We start from the raw sequence: 20,330 nt of genomic DNA, 5'->3' as shown, positions 1-20,330 counted from the left end.
AAATGGCCAAGATGAGCCATATCACATTAGGAAAACCTGAGTGGAAAATGGAAGAATAGGAAGTTGATATGGGCTATTACAACTTAAGTATACCTACACATTTAAAACACATGAAGCTCACAGTTAGGACACATGATTGACCCCAGCTCCCAGATACTCTCCTGCCTGTCCTGCGGCCTTCATGTCAGCATGACCTTGCAGATTCTGGTCATGCTTTTAATAGATCTCACAGTACCACTCCAGATCACAACAAAGCCATCACTTTCTTTTGAAAATATTTTATGCACTTAATCATGCAACTACAAAGGAACCCCTTCACAAACTTTTGGGGGGGGTGAAAATTTCTGAAGTAAATTCAGAAGACAGACTACACTTATAGACTAAGATCCTCATCACAAACTTTTATTTACTCTACAGCACGAAGAGACAGGCTCAGTTTGTCCAAGTCACTAAGCACACAGAAACACACAGCAGCCAGCAGAGTTCATTTGTAAACATGTTTTCCAGTCAATGGACACTCAGGGAAACAGGTTTCCCAGCAATGTCATATAAATGTTTAGTCACAGATTGTTGCATCCATATAAGGGAAAGTAGCCAGTGTAATTCATAGTGTAAAATCTGTAGAATTGCTTGAGTCCTGGAACACACCAAGAAAACAGTGATTCTGTAAGAACAGATCTTCTCTGCTCTGAAGTCTCTCTTCTCTTGTCAGGAACAGGAGGCTGGGTGTCTCAGAGACGAAATCACAGAATTGTTGAAGTTGTAAAAGAATCTCTAAGATCATCGAGTCCAAACATAAAATATGAAAACGGTTACATGGAAAGGGAAAGAAAAGGTACTGGAAGTCCACAATGGTATCAGTAATCCAGGATGAAATGTCAGAAAAGGACAGATAATGGAGACAAAACAGGAAGGGATAAAAACACCAAAACCAACCAACCAAAAAAAAAAAACCACAAGAAATCAGAACAATAACAAAGAGAAGACTAGGACCTCAATGATTAAACATAAGTATGTAAGAGAAAGGGGGAGAGAAAGGAAAGGGTGCCTAACTGGGCTAGGAAATGGAAACTAGTGAAGTGAAGAAAAATGCTGAGATGAGGAAGATGCCATGTTTGATGAGGAATAACTGGGGAAGAGCGAGAAGACAGAAGAAGCAGAAGTAGTAAAGATGGAAGAAAGCAACCTGAATATTTCTGGCAAATAATGCAAACTTTCAAAGGGAAAGAGGATCTATTACAGAATCCAACATTTTAGGAAAACATGCTTTCTTTTTGCTATCATATGTCTATAAAGTCTACCAACAATCTCTCTCCCACAAAGTACTGGCAACTTACTGTTGCAAGTAAGTTTCAAATAGGATCTCAAAGTGGTTGTCCCTGTGTAAGAATATGCTTCACTCTCAGTTTGCTTTGACAACCTAAGGGAGTACACCCAAGACTGTTAAAAGCACATTAAGCTGAACGTATTTGAGCCTTGAAGCAGCTTATGATCTCAATTCAGCCTTTAGGCATCCACATTCCAGTTCTAGGTGCAAGCACAGAATGGCATTTTTCCATTTCACAGATTCACAAAATATTCTGAGTTGGAAGGGACCCACAAGGGTCATGGAGTCCAACTCTTAAGTGAATGGCCCATACAGGAATTGAATCCGCAGCCTTAGTGTTACCAGCCACCATGCTCCAACAACTGACTTTCCAAGGGACTCCTACTGTACTTGGGACTTCAGTGAGATCTGAGTAATCTAAATAAGAATTACTGTAGAGGAGACTGCTTTCTGTAAGACCTACCCTTACTGCAGATGTTGGAAGCTAACAAGCCCAGAATAATTCTGGTTCTGACTCCTTTACCATTCATACCAGAAAGTTAAACCACTGGGAGCCATACCTTAAGTACCCTCACAGGAAAAATTACTTCAGGGAGGTAGAAATTCCCAAACACTGTGGAAAATTAATAGATACTACTAACTCTAATCACAGTGGGCATTGTATACCTCAGGGAGGTACAATTAGAATAAAACCCACTATTTGTGAGTACTGGGCACTGTGCTGACAGCGGAAAGTAATCCTTCCTTTTCAACATGAAGTTTCAAGACTATGCAATGAGTAAGGCAGATGGCAACATCCATAAAATACTGAGCTGCACCTCACAGCAAGTCAGATTCCTCCTGAATGTGATGCCTGTCCTGACAGGGGAAGTTGACAAAGACCCTACATCCCACATATAACTAAAGCTGACTGAGGGAAGACTGCACAACCAAGTCTTATTTAGCATTTTCTAGATTTGGCGTTCCCTACTTTTGCAATGCTAATCTAAAGAATCAGGTTATTTTCAAGTAAGTTATGAATGTGGTTGTGCAAACTTCTATTTATTACCACCCCATGCACAACCAAGTTTTTGCAAGTGAGTATGTACAGCATGCAAGCAGAGATAAGGCTGATGAAAAGCCACGGAAGTATGACACACACCACTAAGTATTTGGCAGATACAAACAGCAATAAAATCCTGCACCAGGACTGATGAGGAAGTAAAGACTGAACTAAAATGTGCTTGATTAACAAGAAATGAATCACGAAATTATATAGTTATTAAGGTTGTGACAATAAGCCCACCCATTCTGCAATGACAAAGTGATTTAAAAAAAAAAAAACCTACAGCAACAAAAAGCATCACTCAGCTGGGTTTATGAGAACCTGGGAATATAAATATAAAAGACGCTAGAAAAGCTAAAGCATAACAGGATAAGTTATTATTTTTTACAGTGTGGGAGGTGAGACTCTGGAACTGGTTGCCCAGAGAAGCTATGGGTGTTCCCTCCCTCTAAGTGTTCAAGGCCAGGTTGGATGGGGCTCTAAGCAATCTAGTTCAGTGGAAAGTGTCCCTGCCCATGGCAGGGGAACTGGACTAGATGACCTTCAAGGTCTCTTCCAACCCAAACTGTTCTGTGATTCTACAGGTGAACAAGTCTGAGGGGTAGAAAACACAGCAGTGAAGACTAGATAATTGTAGGTGCTCTTTGCACTTTCTTCTACAGTCATGATATATACACAATGATGAATTAACCATCTACACATTTTACCCAAGTAAAGGATACCTAAAACAGAATGTATCCATGTACCAAATAAAAACATTCTTACGTGATTGTCTTGCTTCACTTGACATATTTTAAACCCCATGTTACCATAACATTTCCTAATAGTTGTGATAGTTTTGTCAGTCTTAATTCCACATGGGCAAAAATTTCACACACTGGTCAGGTGCATCAAGAGCTTCTGAAGTGTTTTTCTGATTAAAATGCTGGAGTAATGACCAGGGTAATACTTGACTCAAAGACAAACAAGTAACAAACAGGACATGCTATATATGAGAAACATCTGCTACAACTGAGACAGTAGTATGACAAAACCATCTTTCAGTGTTACTGTGGAGAGCAACAAAATTATCTTCCTTTATTAAACTTTGGAATATAAACTGTAAAAATACTGGCTCCTAGGCAATGAGTAGTCAAGTTCGACATTTGGTTGGGAAACCATTCAGTCCTAGTAAGACCCAGCAAAACACTAGCTGAATTTATTTTAAAATAGTAACATAATAGAGGGGTTTGGATAAGTTTGCTGCATCTTTCAGGTCCTTTGCCCAATATCAGGCTACATATCTACGTAGCAGTATGATGGCCTCTACTACAAACAAACATTTAATCAGCATTATTTCTAGCAGAAATGTAAAAAAAATGTGTTGTGTACAAAGATCGCATACCTTTTATACCTGCTTGAAACCATCCTGGAGGAGTCCTAAAAGAAACAAAAAGGAAAGACTAATTAATATTTTTCTTGCATCTATACTGCCAAAATACTTTATCCCTCCACAGAAAACTAAGTCAGCAGTAAGAGCAGTCCCATGCCACTGTAAAACTCAGTTTTGCACTCTTTTGTTGTCAGGTATAGACAATACCAGAATTATTCTCAACAAGTTACTGCTTCTGAACACCACCTAAGAAGCCTTAAATTACCTCTGATTACATCATAAAACTGGATGCACTTATTCCATCCCCCTGCATGTACAAGATGTGAAACAGCTCACACCCTGCCACCAGCACACCTCCACTACCACTAACTAGTATGGAAACACATGCACTTTGATAGCTGTTCATTAACTTTAAGAGCAGCAGAGCAAAACTGTTCCAATTCCTCAGCACCACTGCTGTCCTTCTGGATGGAAACAAAAACTGACACTGTCAAGTACAAAAATTAAGACATGTTTCAACTGGTAAACAATGGCTCAGATTTGACAGAGTAAGTCCATAAATATTTTTAGGACGTTGTAAGAACATGAACCAATTATTTTCTTAGTCACAGGCAAAACACCCCCCGGCAAATAACAGGTATAAAAGTCAGAAAAGAATATTTAAGGAGTTGACAATTGCCTTTACAAGAAAAAAATAATGGCGACGTATGAAATTCTGTCTACTTAGAACACTTACTGCAGGCAAAGAAGTAAATGAGTTCTCAAAACAAGATGCAAGAGAAACTCCATCCACTCTGGAAATTCTACGAAACATTACACTGCCTTCACTGATCAGCACATTAGTGACTTTGTAAGTAAACAAGCTAAAAATTAGGATCCAGAGAATATTATTTTACTATAGAAAATAGAATTGAAAAATTATTTGTATTATAGAAAAAATTTGATCTGAAAGTACATTTTATTTTATGAAGCATTTTTAAGTTCTGCCATATGTTCTACATTTTATCTCTAAGACAAGTAGAAGAACAAAATTCAACAAAGTCATGGGAACTATTTAAAGAAACTCACAAACTTGGCAAAATTGCCAGTTTAACACTGATAACTATTTTTATCATTGATGACAGCATCTGAAAATCAGTGATTCACAGCTGTGAAACAGAAATCTAATTTTACCTCTAAAAGGGCAGAGAAACAATTTTAAATGGTACCAACACTATTTTTAAAGTTTACTTAGGGGTGGGTTATCTTTGAAAGGTCATGGAAGCAGGGGGAGGTTTCTGAGGACTAAAATGAAGTAAATGTCATTCCTTTCTTCAAGAAGGATCATCCAGAGAACTACAGGACAGTCCTTAACTCAGTCCCTGAGTAGGAAATGGAACAAATCCTCAAGGACCAGATGGTGAAATCAGCACGGATCTATGAAGGGGAAACCACACCTAACATGACAGCCTTCTATGATGAGAGGACTGGCTTGGTGAATGAAGGTATAGCAGATGATATTTATCTCAATGTTAGCAAAGCTTTCAACACCTTCCCACACAACATCTGTATATGGAAATATGGACCAGGTAAGTAGACCATGATGCAGTGACTACTGGGTCCAACAGGTATGAACAGCAGCATTAAGTCCAGCTGGACGCCAGTCACTTTGCAGGGACTGATACAGGGACCAGTACCGTTTAATGACTTCATTAATGACCTGAATGATGAGACAAAGTACAGCCTCAGCAACTTTCCACACTACAAACAACTTGGGTGAGAGGTTAACAATACATCAGGTGGCTGTGCTGTCATCCAGAGATGACTTACAGAGAACCCATGAAGTTCAAAAAAAAGGAAAATGCAAAGTCCTGCACCTGAGTCTGGAGATGAATAATCCCAAGTACGAGTACACGCTGTGGACTGGTTGGAAAGTTGCTGGGCAGAAAAGAACCTGGGTGTCCTGGTGGACATCAAGTCGAATATGAGCCATCACTGTGTCTTTGCAGCAAAGAAGGCCCATGGCATCCTTAGGATGCACTGCCAGCAGGCTGAGGGACAGCATCCTGAGGAAAGCTACAGAGACAGTGAAGGGACATGGGGAGAATTCATATAAGGAGTTGTTGAGGTCACTTGGTCTGTGAGAAGAGGAGACTGAGGGGACACCTCATTGCAGTCACAACTTTCTTGTGAGAGGAAGAGGAGGGTCAGACACTGACCTCTTCTCTCTGGTGACAGGATAGGACCCGAGGGAACGGTCTGAAATTGTGTCAGGGGAGGTTTAGGCTGGATATTAGGAAAAGCTTCTTCACACTTCAGGGTGGTTAGGCACTGGAACAGGCTCTGCAGGAAAGCGGTCACGACACCAAACCAGATATACATCAAGAAGCACTTGGACAATACTCCCAGGTACATGGTGGCCATTGGGGGTGTCCTGCTCAGGGACAGGAGTTGGACTTGTGAGTCCCTTCTAACTCAGTTTATTCTCTAATCCCCCTCTGCTCTAACTCAGCCCTGGTGAGACCACAGCTGGCATGCTGGGTCCAGTTCTGGACTTTTCAGTATAAGAACAATATACTGGAGAGACTCCAGCAAAGCTGGACCTATGATTAAAGGTCTGGAGCATCTGACACATGAGGAGAAGCTGAAAGTGCTGGAAATGTTCAGCCAGGAGAATAAGAATGCTCAGGAGGTATCTTGCCAATGTGTACAAATTCCTTATGGGGTAAAGATGATGGAGACATATTTCTATCCATGGTAATAAAAAACCCCCCAACTGGCTACAGTCCTGAGCAATTTGCTACAGGTGATCCTGCTTTGTCTGGAAAGCTTGGACTGGAGACTTCCCATACCTAAAGGGATTCAAATTGTTTCATCTAATACATTCAGATACATGTTCACTGTATCTGAAAACTGAAATGCCACATCAGTAATTGCAGACACATCTGGTGGTGATGGTCTCAGAAACATCCCAGTTGCCCCCTTAGCTATGGACAAGTGGTTCAATTGCCTTTTTAGGTCTGGATGGAGAGCTACATCGGGTCTAAATTTTGCCTAACTGCCTGCAGATACAAAAAAGTAGGAACTCTGGGCTCTAATCTTCCTCAGTTCTTATTTTTTTAACAGCTTCTTTTTCTCGCCTCTGTTTGCAGTGCAAGGCAGAATCCACGATAAAGGGAGAAACTGCATCTGAGATTGCAGTCTAGTGAAGCATACATACACTCGTACTAAAAAATCTTAAGGTATCAGATGCTTGTTTTGTACTCTAGACACTGAAAGGATGCAATGAATTCACCATATACCCTCATATTTACTAAGACATTTTCATACACTAAATGTAAATATAAGCTGTAAAGCAATTACATACACTTAGACTCGTATATTTAACTCAACAGGACACTTTAAAAAGTTTGGCAAATTCAGAAAAGTTAGTTCTTCAGAAAAAGCTGGGAAAGCAAACAAATGCTCAGAGACAAAGTGCATGGCAAATTCTCTCATTTGCTACAAATGACAGCTGTTAAAACAAACAAACAAAAAAACCTTGAGCCAATTAACAAGTCTTTTGTAACAGATGTTTCTACAGTAAGTATTAGTGGTTTTTATTTCTGTACTTCTACTATGAACAGAACGTTAAAAATGCACATCTGATGCATAAAAAAAATTCCTCTGAACTCCAAATTAATATTGCAGATTTGGTAAATTATGACTTTTATTACTTTGAAATCTCTAATGTAAATGCAAACCAACCATGCTTTAAAGTGATGATGAAAACACTAGGAAAATGTATTATTCATCTCTATTCTCATCTTGTGAAATTTATTTTGTGTGCGTTCTTTGTCCAAAGGTCACTGGCAACATGAATATAAGTAGTCACACTGTAAATAGCATTATGTGCCTATCAATCAAGATTTAATCTAAGATTTCTAACTATTCATAAGATCTTAAAATGAGGCGAGCATCTACAATCTAAGATCTTGTCTCCTCCACTTTTGGAGAACTGAAGGTTGGTAGGAAATGAAGAAAGGGAAGGAGAAAAGGAGGGACATCCCCGTTCTGACCAAGAGTTGACCTAAAAGCAGATGAATATTTTTTAACATAAATTCCTATTTACAAATCTGGTTTATATTCCTTAATATTTTTTAACTTTGAGTTTTAACCCACATTTAAAATATCAAATCATTACTATAAAAGTGAATGATTTGTCATGAGCAATGAAGAGATCAGTTCATTTGAGTGTCTCCCTCTAAAAGAGGAATTCTTTTTACAGTCTGTGGAAATCCAGGATGGAAAAACAGTAAGTAAAGAAGTAATCCATAACAATGCCAATGGTTTCTTTCATACTGGTGAAAAAGTAACTGCTGCCAAAGACATCTACCAACATCAGTTCTTCGTCCAAGATTGAAATCAAACACTCACTTCAATGCAGTATTTCAAACACAGCTTTAAAATTTACTTCTTGCACATGATCTCAGGCAGCTTGCATTACCTTTTAACAGTATATACTTCACTAATAAATCAAATTATTAGTGAACACTCTGCAAACCACTGCAGAGTGACATAAATCAGTATTGCTCCAGAAAACTGGTCATGTTCCCTTTTTGTTCTGTCTACAAAAGTGATTGTGTGGATGGTAGTAATGCAGGACAGAGTGTGATCTACGTGAAAAAAAACAAGGAGAAAGCGAAGATTTCTCTCATTCCATATGAGCTCCTTCATCTGATTCACTGCACAGACTAACACACAGACATGCACCTGCAACAAGAGAATATACAAGGACAGAAAAGGCAGCTGAGACCATTTCAATTAATGAAACCATTTACTGCCAATTAAATCTCTGTCAAACTAGGATGCAAGGAACTTGGCTAACTCTCCTCTTTGGTCCTGGCTCACATTAGTATGTCATCTGGCCAACAGAGAGATTACATAAACAAGCTGGTCATCAGGCTTTAAATAAATAGAATTGTCTGTGTTTACAAGTGTCTGACAAAGTTTTCCAGATATTAAACCAACCCTACTATTACAAATTTGCTGGTTAAAATGCACTAACAAACATTGTTTTTAAACAAGTACAGACTCTGGAGTCAGCTGGACTATGAAAATGGTTCACTGGAATCCCTCGAAACACTACTTAAAAAGTTTTGCAAAAAAAAAAAAAAAAAAGTTTGCAAAAAAAATTAAAGCAAATGCCCTGGATCCAATTAGGCTGTTAGGGCTCACTGGTATATATACTGACATGAAGAATATGTGCAATTGTTTGAAATTTAACTATACAGTAGTGTGAATTATCACTACATAATTATATTCCTGCAACATTCAAGGTTAAATTTTGACTGAAATTAGGCCATCAAAATAATTTTGTTTTCATATGTAATTCAAATACGCGCTTCCTACAAAGGTTCCTGTACATTCTTCAAGATGTCAGCAAATACAACTTCACTACATGGAAGAAGGAGGTCTACTGCTGGGGTTTCCTGCCTTTTTATATATCAAGGTAGGTTCTATCTCCATCCAGCAAATCAAGTTAATTCACACCTTAAATCACATCTTGATTAACTACAGCTACTTTTCACATTCAGTACAACTCTGCACTGAGATTTGTTTGGAAATGGCAGTTACACATCTTCTGCAATGCAGACAAGGTTTCATTCATCTCTTGAAGTGAGATAACATCTGAATGCTTAGTAACTGAAAGGCAATGGGATCTTAATACAAACCAGGAATAACTGCAGGCGTGAAAAACAGCTAATAGACAGATGAAATACCTTTCTTCCCCTCCCGTCAAAATTCCCCAAAAGCAATTTTCCCTCAGTAGTCAAGAGATACCATTTACTCGAATCACAGAATCATAGAATATGCTGAGTTGGAAAGGACCCACCAGGATCATCAAGTCCAATTCCTGGCCCTAAGGACACCCCAAGCATCATACCATGTGACTGAGAGCGTTATCCAAGCACTTCTTGAACTCTGTCAGGCTTGGTGCTGTGACCACTTCCCTGGGGAGCCTGTTCCAGTGCCCAGCCACCCTCTGGGTGAAGAGTTTTTTGTTGATATCCAACCTAAACCTCTCCTGACTCAGCTTTATGCCATTCCCTTGGGTCTTGTCACTGGTCACAAGAGTAAAGAGACCAACAGCTGCCCTTCCACCTCCCCTTGTGAGGATGTTGAAGACCGCAATGAGATCTCCCATCAGCCTCCTCTTCTCCAGGCCAAACAGACCAAGCAACCTCAGCCGCTCCTCATACGGCTCCCCCTCCAGACCCTTCATCATGCTTGCAGCCTTATTTGGATGCCGTCTAACAGATTCACGTCTTTTATACATTGTGGCACCCAAACCTGCGCACAAGACTTGAGGTGAGGCCACCCCAGTGCAGAGCACAGTGGGACAATCCCTGCCCTCACCTGGCTGGCGATGCTGTGCCTGATGCCCCCCCAAGACAGGGTTGGCCCTCCTGGCTGCCAGGGCACTGATGACTTGTGTTCAACTTGCCATCAACCAGGACCCCCAGGTCTCTTTCTGCACTGCCTCTTCCCAGTCTACACACACAACCAGAATTGCCCCTTCCCACGTGCAGGATTTGGCACCTGCCCTTGTTAAACTGCATACAGTTGGTGGTTGCCCAATTCTCTAATTTGTCACGGTCTATCTACAGGGCCTCTCTGCCCTTGAGGGAGTTGACAGTTCCTCTCAATTGCATCATCCCTTTGAAAACGTCTAGAGATGTTTTTCATGGAAATGCAACACAAATTCAACTTTGAACAAAAATGCTTTAACGTCCAAGGAGGGGAAAAAAACCTCCAGTCATTCTTTCCAGAAGCCCTCAAAATGCTTTCAATAAGGTTCAAGCAGAAATTCTAATTCAACTACTTGCACCTCTTATAACTGTGCATTTTCTAGATCTCTTCTTGAATAGAATACTTGTACATACAAAACCACCTTAGGCTCCTTCCCCTTCCCTTATCCTCCCATCTGCCAAGATTTTACATCTATTTCCAAGAGTCACCGTATTTTTGACTTGTGTGGATTTCCTAGGGATGACCTTAAACACTCTTTACTCACTCAATAAATCTCTTTTATAAGCAGACATTCTAAAAATGAGCTTTTATTTCTAAAACTCTTAAGAAAGCATGAATGGTTATAAGACTGGAAGGGACATTATATTACAAATATTAAATGCTTACATAAAAGTATTTTTATGTAATATCTTCTCCTGTTAAATTGTAGCATATTGTTTTCATGCTGATTGATACATAAGACATATTTTTAAATTAAGACTATAATATGTTTACAATGTTCCAGAGGTTTCAAAATTATTACTTATAACTTGTAAAGAAATAAAAACCACGTTATTAATTACAGATAAAAATTTTCTCAAAAAAAAAAAAAGGGAGACAAGAACATGGGAAAAAATGAAAGAAGTAGTGAAAATTTTATTCCCACATAGTGATCAGCCTGTGTAGTGAGCTAAACCCCAAACGCAGGGGAGGTGTGCGGCAGGGAAGAACTGAAAAAAATAAAGAAAACCAGATTGGAATAACGTACTTCAGTCAGGGAAAAGTTCAATGTCCTTAACTCAGTTCACTCACTTACGAGAACCTTAACATTATTTTTTACAGCCTCATTCACTACCTTTAAGTAATATGCAATTAATAGAACTTCAAACAAGAACTAAGAGATGTGCTAAAATGCCTGGGTTCAAGTGATAGATATTATCCTTGCCAAGCCAAGGCAGCTATGACTCATCCACCTGTTCACACAGAGCCAGGCAGCCATGCAGAAACACTGCAAGGATACCTAGGGAATCAATCAGAGTTCTAATAGAAAGGTAAGTACCCTCAATTTGTACCTATGAAGAAATCTATGAAGGACACTAGGTGAGAGAAAATAATTAAAGAAATACCTGCAGGTAACACAAGTAACTCCCAGGTAAGTCAAGCATCTGTCAGAAGAAAACAGCTCCCAGAAGTAAGAAAACCAAAACCACACATTTAAACACATGAACAGAGCTTTTCTTTTACTCGTTATTCTCTATTTCTCTACTCAAGCAATATTCAACACTCAAGTCAGAAAAAGAGTTCAGGACAAGCAGTTAGGCACTCAGAACAAAAGCTGTGAAGGAGCTGATTAGATCAGGCTGAAAAAACCTGACTAGATCTCAAGTGACTTACAGAAAAAGCAGAGCTGGAAAAATGACCAGAAAAACAATGTGGTATCCCTAAGAAATAAGAATCTGTAGGCTCCCCTCAGACAAAAGTATCTGAAATCATCCAAGGGCTGAACTACAGCTCAAAGCAGTGTTTTCAGAGCCAGAAACCTAGGTCTGTGTTGCATACCCCAACGTGTTGATTAAAGGTATGCAGTTGTTTTTGAGCTAGCAAAGGCTAGTAATGTCCTTGTAGCACTACACAGGCAGCCAAAACTGGTGCTGGGATGTTCATATTATATAAAGGGACTGGCTCCTGGTACATTATTCCTCAAACAGTCCCCGAGTATGACGTAAGAGAGCATTAGGTAGCATGAACCAAAACCATGCCAGAAAATGTTGCTAATAATTAAGCCACAGGCACTATCAGCAGTGCAGCAGTTGAGCTCACACCCAGGTCTTGCACCTTTTAACAGTATAAACACAGCCAGACTGTCTCCACCAAACAACTCTGAATTACGGATTCTTCCTCCCTCCTGAGCCACCACATTAATTACACCAGACTGCAAGGATGTAGAGATGGAGAAGCAGGCTCTCTCCACCCCCGCCATCCTCCCACCACCATGGAACTGGAATATGCAGCTTCCAAACGCACCAGAACATCTGAGTAACTACTGCTATGATATTCTCTAACTTGGTATTAATAACATGAATGTATGATACATGTTACAAAATGTCTGAAACTATTCCTATGTGTATTTGTGCAGAGTATACATTTCTGTTCATCTTTCTGCAATACTAAGCAAGTTGTCTCCCCTCTCCACCTGGCACAAGGACACTCAGCAGCAGGGATCCTCTTGGTCCATGTTGGTTCTCGCAGAAAAGAACCTCCTCCCTCTCTGTACACACCCAGCAGGTACTCGTAACTGTTACCTAGGTTTCAGACTTGCGTCTGGCATGAAAGCAGTATTAAATAAAATTCTCTCTCTAGAGTAGAAGCGCAGAGAAGTGCAGGAATCAGGAGTATTACCATACCTTACAAAAGTTTTTGGTATTAGGCAGGTTGTAAAATCTATTTGTACAAGTAGATATGTCAGGAAGATCCTCCTTTTCAATAAATTTGTACGTGCTCAAAGACTCTTCTTGCCAAAGAAACCTCAGCTACAGTGTATCATTATACTTCCAGAATCACTTTTCTTTTTTCCCCACAAAAAAAAAATTAAGACTGTGAGGAGATACCCACTGTAACCTAGCTGACTTTAAGCCATGCCAGTCCAAAACACAAAACAGGTGGGGAGAAAAAATAAATTCCTTTACATGAGGCCCCTTTAGACTGCTCAAAACATTAGCTGGGCATTTGAGAAACTGCTTCCTATTCCTTACATCTGTATAGAGGTTACAAAAAAGACTCCAGACCTGTGTGACAACAGCTAATGCTGGTGTAATTCTGGAGCACAGCTTCATGAACTCCACAGTGAAAGAAATAAACAGGGCACCAACAAAACAAGTATCTGTTCATACAGGCTGAGTACATAGCAGCAAGATCTGTAGACAATAAAAAAATGGAATAAAAGTAAACAAAGGTCCCAGAAAATGAAATCCTAGCAGAAGGATCAAAGTTAAGAGAAACTACAAGGAAGAGTAATCTAATAATAAGTAACTAATCATAAGTTACACACTTTGCTTCACACTTGCTCTACATAAGGATCTAAAAACTACCTGAAGAGCAGGCAGTGCTGAAAACCCTGCAGGTTCCTAGGCACAACTGTGAATCTAAAGTAAGAACAAAAAGTCTTCACAGATATAGGCTTGATTCAGCTTTCGTTTTCATGCACGTCCTGTGACAAATAGCTGCGTACACATACACAGGCACACAAAATCAAATATTCAATTTTAAGAGACTTCATGGGTACATTTAGCTTTATTTACTGGGAGTGAATGCATTCATCAAACAAAATTTTAAGCTTAAGCCACTTATCCACTAAATTAAACTTTACTGAGCACAAATGTTAAAACCTTAATAATTTTTTATTTCTTTCTAAGAAAAGCAAAGTTTGCCATAAGAGGTAATCAAATTTATGCTGACAGTGATTAAGCACTGAACACAAATTATGCCTTCCACAAACAAATGGAAAGATTTCTCCTCTTGGTCAGTTGTCAGAAGACAGATCTTCATAGTCATTATCAGCATTTCCCTCCAAGAGCAGAAGTCAGGCAACTCAAAGTAGGGATGCCCAAGCTGCATCCTCAAGGCTACATGCTGCTAGCCAAGCAACTTTAGATGGCTCATAGGCAATTTACGGCCACCCTCTTTCCCTTTGGTCTCACATTAGTAACTGCTAGCTCTCAGCTTCCTCATTTCTCACGGGCAAAAAGGACCACAGTTTCACTTGAAAGCGCTTTCCAAAGCAGCAGTATTGGATAGTGCATGTGCAATACAGCTGAATCAGATTTGCTGAGCATGTGCAGATCCTCTGGCACAGTAAAACCCACTGAACACGCATGGATCAGCAGCACTATACCAATAGACACACATATACTAAATTTGCTCACATGGCAGAAGAGGAGGAAGATTTTGGCAGAAAACTCATGCTGCTACAACAGTGTCTTCTGACATAGCTCATTCGCATGAGAAATCTACTAAAAACACAAATCCATACAATGTAACTAAAAACTAGCAATCTAATTTTTTCAAAACAAATCCTTGAGCGTAGTCAAAGCCTCCAGTTATGCCAGACAAGAACACCATACAACATTTTTACTCCTAAAGTCAGAAGTTACCTTGATGATTAAACAGTTACCATATAGAGTGGGGGGTTTTCCAGCCTCCAATAATACACACAGAAAAAAAGCATTTAAAGCAAATCAAGACTGCAAATTCAACCAATTCAGAACAGGTCAGAACGTCCTAGACTTATGCAACTTTCATTCAAACTCATGATACTGCCCTTCCTGACATATTTTTCCACAACATCTCCTAAGTGGAACACAAGGAACAGTACTCAGTGAGTAATGTTCAGTATTTTGCATTTGCTAGCTCTTCACCACATGGACATGTGCCTTAATTACTGTTATTAACATACTCAAACTGCTCTGAATATAGGCCCATATTGCTAGAAATTACTTGAGTGATTTGTCTGATCATGTGTGACCATGAAAACACAAAATTCCTGTGTTCCTGTTTTCCTTACACAGATCACAGAAATCATCTGGGTCTCCCACACCACAGGAGCCATGGTAACTGAAAAACCTGGTTCATGTCATGACCTGTACAGGGCAGCAAATTTCCTCCAACTATTGTCACTTTAAAAACACTGCACACACACAAAACTGACTTAAGGAAATATGTTGTAAAAATTAGTGATCTTTTAATACTTAAACAACACTGAATTTGAATACTTTTCAACTAATTTTTATGCAAACACTTTTAGCCATATAGTCGGATTTCCTCTTGAGTTCTTCTGCCTGCAGTCACTATTATTGCTTAAACGCTTTGTGAATACTAATGACTGCTTTCATATCATCTCTGTGAAGTGCATCACACTCCACTTACAAATAGAAGACCCAAGGTGAGTATTACCCGGTAGTTAATTCTCAAATATTAGAATCATACAACCTGATTTGGCAGAATTACTTATGACTTCACAAACTCAAACATACGTTACCCTAATTTATGTATTTTAATCCCATTTACTTTCTTACTTTTAAAAATAATACCAATATTATAATCATGTTATTATGCAAAATAATTCCTGGCCTAACATCTAAAGAAATGTAGTGCTGAGAAGAAAACATATTTAATACATTTGGGCATGCATAGTGTAGCACAACCACATTTTCTCTATGGATGGAAATTAACATCAAGCACAACACGGCAATACACTTACAAAAGATGAATTATTACTCTGGAATGCATGCACAGTTCTTCTTTGCAAGAACTACGTGAAACCTAGATGCCAGACACCTTTGAAAAGCTGTGGTCATGTATGAATGGGCATGTGTATTACTACCACATACTTTGGATAATGAGAGTAATTGTAAAATGATGTTGTATGACATTACACTGCTGTGCAAAATGAAAAGCCAGAAGAGGCAAAATAGGAAAAAAGTGCAACTTGAGTTGACTGGCTTATTTGGCAGTATATTCTTGGCAAAAGATTCAAGTACAAAACTCTGGGGAAGCTTGTGTCAAGCATGTTTTCAGCTGTCATTCTGAAAGGAGATGCATGTAACAAATTCAGATCCCTGCATTTCTCACAGTTTGCCACAAAGCTAAGAAGGAATTTTTTTCCTTACCTTTATTAACTGCTTTCAACAAAGCTTATAAGGTGCCTCTATTAAACGTTTATAGTTTTGTAACACTGATATATATCATTGCTTCCAAAAATTTCAATGTGTTAGGTCACATTTAAAGAAAAGAATAGTATTTAAGCAAACAGAACTACAAACCACACTTCTGTAGAAATATCTTTGGACCATGTTCCTTTTAGAAAGTGCCTGCAATGTTTTGGTGAAACATTAAGACTTTTTATAAAAAAAAGGTTAAAAAAAAGATCTGATGTGGTTTTCCTCCAATTTTCAAAGGCTTTTGAATGACTTACAACTAAATGCACAAGGCATAACTAAATGGTCATGTTAATAAATCAAGCTTAGATGACTTCACCAGCCACCTAACCTATTCACTACTGAAGTTAATACAATGAACCCAACCTACTGTGACACAATTTCATAACTGTTTCATTAATGCTGATTATGTAGACATTTCATCCCATCCTCACTTCCAATCAACAAGGATTCTTTCAAAGGTCCTGGGTAATTTCTACACCAAACGGAATGATTATTCAAGCATCTATCAGAATCTCTTAGAGAGAACAAAAACCTGCATTGCTGTTACAGAGAGGAGTGAGAGCAATCCAAGACATGGCAATACTATTGTGTATGTAAGTCAGTGCTCCGAGCTGAAAACTAGGGCAGCTTTGCCTTTCGTTGTCTTGGATTAACAGCTCCACAGGAATTCAGTACTAGGATCAAGCTTTAGCCTGTCTGCTAATGCACATAATTTGTACTTACTGCAAGAATATAATACAACTTACAGTCTAACAAGGCTAAGTGCTACAAATGAAGTGACATTTTTTTGTCTAGCAAATCCATTCTGTATTGGTGACTGCAATTCAGTGTGGATGTTTAACTGCCTAAAATGTATCTCACAAAGCTGTATCTTGTATAAAATAATTTTGTAAGATTTAAGATCTTAATTTCTTGATCATATAGATTCTAAGAGCATTACAGGGAGACCAAGAAATGTGCATTACAATTGCATACACAAAGCAAGTTAATGGTTGGAACAAAATGATTGTTATTTCCAACTGAAGTGCAAGGATCTTGAATGACGCCCTGCGCTTTGCAGCAATATATAATATGCAATTAGGTACAGCAAAACAGTTGTCATGGCTTTAAAATAAGAGTGAGTCATGTCTCATACTGGGGTCCCAGGTTTCATAATGCTTGAGAAGAAAATTCCCTCACCAGTTTCATACCAGCACTACAAATACCAAGGCAGGTTTCTAGCAGATGACTGCACAGAGATCTTTGCAAATCAGTACAGATACAAAACATAATAGTAACTGCGATAGTTATGATCTTCAATTTCTTAATATGGAATTAAGAAATGCACTGGACAAATTTTGCTTCTGTATGACAATAATAAAGATCAGCATTCCCTTTCTACAGTAAGATACTCTAAATCATTCTAGTATTTATAAATCATTACCTTTCACTTGAAGGATATGGAGTATTAATTTCACAGAGGTTGAAGTTCATTATCTAAGTCACTCAGAATTTCCTCTTTCCATGCTCACAGGCACAGAAATCAGTATTTCTCACTCTATTGATTCCTGTTTCCATGTTATGTTAGTAGCAAAAATCATCCTGACATGTTTGGTTCAAGTTTTCCAGGGAAAAGAGAGGATTCAGCTCATCTAGCAAGACCCTTTTTGTCCTCAGTGAGGAGAAAAACACACATCTTAGAACACAATAAACCCCACCCTCATGCCAAAGACAAAAGTAATTTTGAAGATCCCAAACACCTTTGGTCTCTTGATGCTTTTGATAATACACATTTACTCAACTCCCATATCTCAAATGTCAGTTATTCACAGCTGATAAATTTTTTGCAGTGTACTCATTCAGTACACTGTGCTGTGCACAACTAGCATTTACAGACACTACAACATTTGAAATAAAATGCAAGCAGAAAGGAATCAAAGATAACAAAGCAAACGATTTCAAACTCTTTCCAAGGTATTGAGAATGATACTTCTGTATTATTATAGCATAACTGCCAAAAAGCAGCCAGCTGTAATTTGAAGGTTTTAATGGATAGAGGACCTATCCATTTGTCTCCCACTGCAAGGCTTTACATTAGCTTTGAATTAATCTTCTCAGCCTTCCCAATTGGTTCTCCAATTTCCCAAGAACACCGTAAGGTGACATACACATCACAACACGCTACCATGCTCAGATACCACTTTTGTCATGACACACAGGCAATGTTAACCCTACTGCCACAAGATTACATGAAGAAGGGCACATATTTGGCGAATATTTTAGGAGGCCAGATCCACAAACAACTGAATTCCAAGAGGCACATAACCATGGTATCAGTAAACCTGAATGCTTTGATACAAAAGCCTAGCATATGCTGGTTTTTGGCAGGGGTTCTTTGAATATTAGCTAATAGTAATGTCTTTTCCACATTCTGGAACGCAGCAAGTCTTCTAAAAGACTTAAAAATAAATCATCATTAAACGAATTGTTTTTTCCTGCCACATCTTGTAGGTTTTTTTGATGCAAGCTTTCCTTACAGCACATAAATACTAACTCCATTTTCAATTAAGAAATATTCGCTACTTTGAATATATCATTTCTATCCACCTGCAAGAAAGACATTGCTATCAAATAGTTTTGCACTACTTTCAATTTTGCCATCTCTGCTAAACAAGAGTTAGATTTCTACAATTACCAGACTCCAAAGATTTCCAGTTAAAGTAGAAACTCAAGAAACTTTTAAGTAGTAGTTTTAACTATGCTTGTCCTTAGCATTGCAGATTTGTAGCTCATTTGTAAGAGTTCTAAGCTTACTGATACAGGACTTATCGCCCTCAGTCTGCATCCCCATACACATCACCAGAGTAGCCCACAGCTCTGCAACTCACAAGATTAGAACAACTGAAGTGCAGCTAAGAACAGGAGGAAAATCAAGCAAGAAGGTCAGAGCCAGATATAACACTTGTGTCTGGAAGTGGATTTAATGTTGATTCACCTGGTGAGGTGTGGCTTTCCACACTCTCTTTTGCTAAAGTGAAATAACAAATTCTTTGATTTTAATAGTTTTTCAGTGCTTGTAACATTGCCAGACCTACCATTTTCCACATTGCCAATATAAAATAATTCAGAAGATGATTTCAGTCAAATAGCTCTGCTTCAGTGAAAATACTCAAGTCTGCTATATTTTTAGATCTATTCTTAAACAAACCTGGGATGTCTGTGCTTTGGATCAAGAACTTAAAATTTAGCCAGAGTTTTCAAAAAATGTACATATTGCCTGAGAAAATGAGAACTGCCATCTCTGATAATATCAAAACAGAACTGAAAAATCAGATTAAGGATTGGAAAGAAAACCTTATTCAGCAACACATTTCATCATCAAATATTAAGTCAATATCATATTCACAATAATTACGTATTTACAAATTTCATTAAATGATAATAAGAATGGACAAATGGGGGGAAAATAGCTGTAACTACAGAAAAGTATTTATTCTGCTTAGTACACAGAAGTAAAATATGTATTAGTCAATGGCACCTTAAAATGAGTTCTTACAACTACAGCATAAGCTCTACTTTTAAAAAGATTATTAGTCTTGCACATAGTAGAATCAGAAGGAAATTAAGTAATCAAAGCCAAAATAACACTGCTGTCAAATTCTGTTCAAAATGGGCAAGTTCTAAGTCTTCTAATAAAAAGCGAGTTAACAGACCCAGTAATAAACCGATTAAGTCTCAGTGGCTACAACTTTCTAAGGTTCCACCTGTTCTGTACATGTCCCACCCTGGGCCTTTGCCCAATCCAAAACCCAGAACTCTCTTCTGTACTGTCAGCAACAGGACACTCCTGCTGTGCTCTGTCAACAAATAAGTAGTGTCTGTTGCAATACAGAGATGACAAACTTGGAAACATGTAGGATACAATTAATACAGACAGTTTGGTAAATAAAAACTGAGATTGCTGGTCAAGAAGAATAGAAAATATGGATGGAAAAAAGAGGGCATGGGAATATAGCCAAAATATTATACTGTAATACCACTAGGGGAAGCTAAAAATGACAACTTTCGGAATATCAGCTGAAGAAGTGAAAACAGAGTGAACACTGTAAGAAGTCTAACAAACAACTTGGAAAAAAGCAT

General features: G+C 38.5%; 1 protein-coding gene across 1 annotated transcript in view; it reads right to left on the bottom strand.

Moving 5' to 3' along the window:
* PAWR (pro-apoptotic WT1 regulator) overlaps positions 1 to 20,330 on the bottom strand; it is a 78,375-nt gene that overhangs the window by 13,277 nt on the left and 44,768 nt on the right. The window contains exon 4 of the mRNA XM_032106676.1: positions 3,757 to 3,791. Within this exon, the coding sequence (XP_031962567.1) occupies positions 3,757 to 3,791 (35 nt within the window). The remainder of the gene's footprint in view (positions 1 to 3,756; positions 3,792 to 20,330) is intronic.

This window comes from Corvus moneduloides, chromosome 4, assembly GCF_009650955.1.
Source record: "Corvus moneduloides isolate bCorMon1 chromosome 4, bCorMon1.pri, whole genome shotgun sequence".
NCBI lineage: Eukaryota > Metazoa > Chordata > Aves > Passeriformes > Corvidae > Corvus > Corvus moneduloides.
The sequence above is the reverse complement of the archived record's forward strand: the minus strand, read 5'-3'. Positions and strand labels throughout refer to the sequence as shown.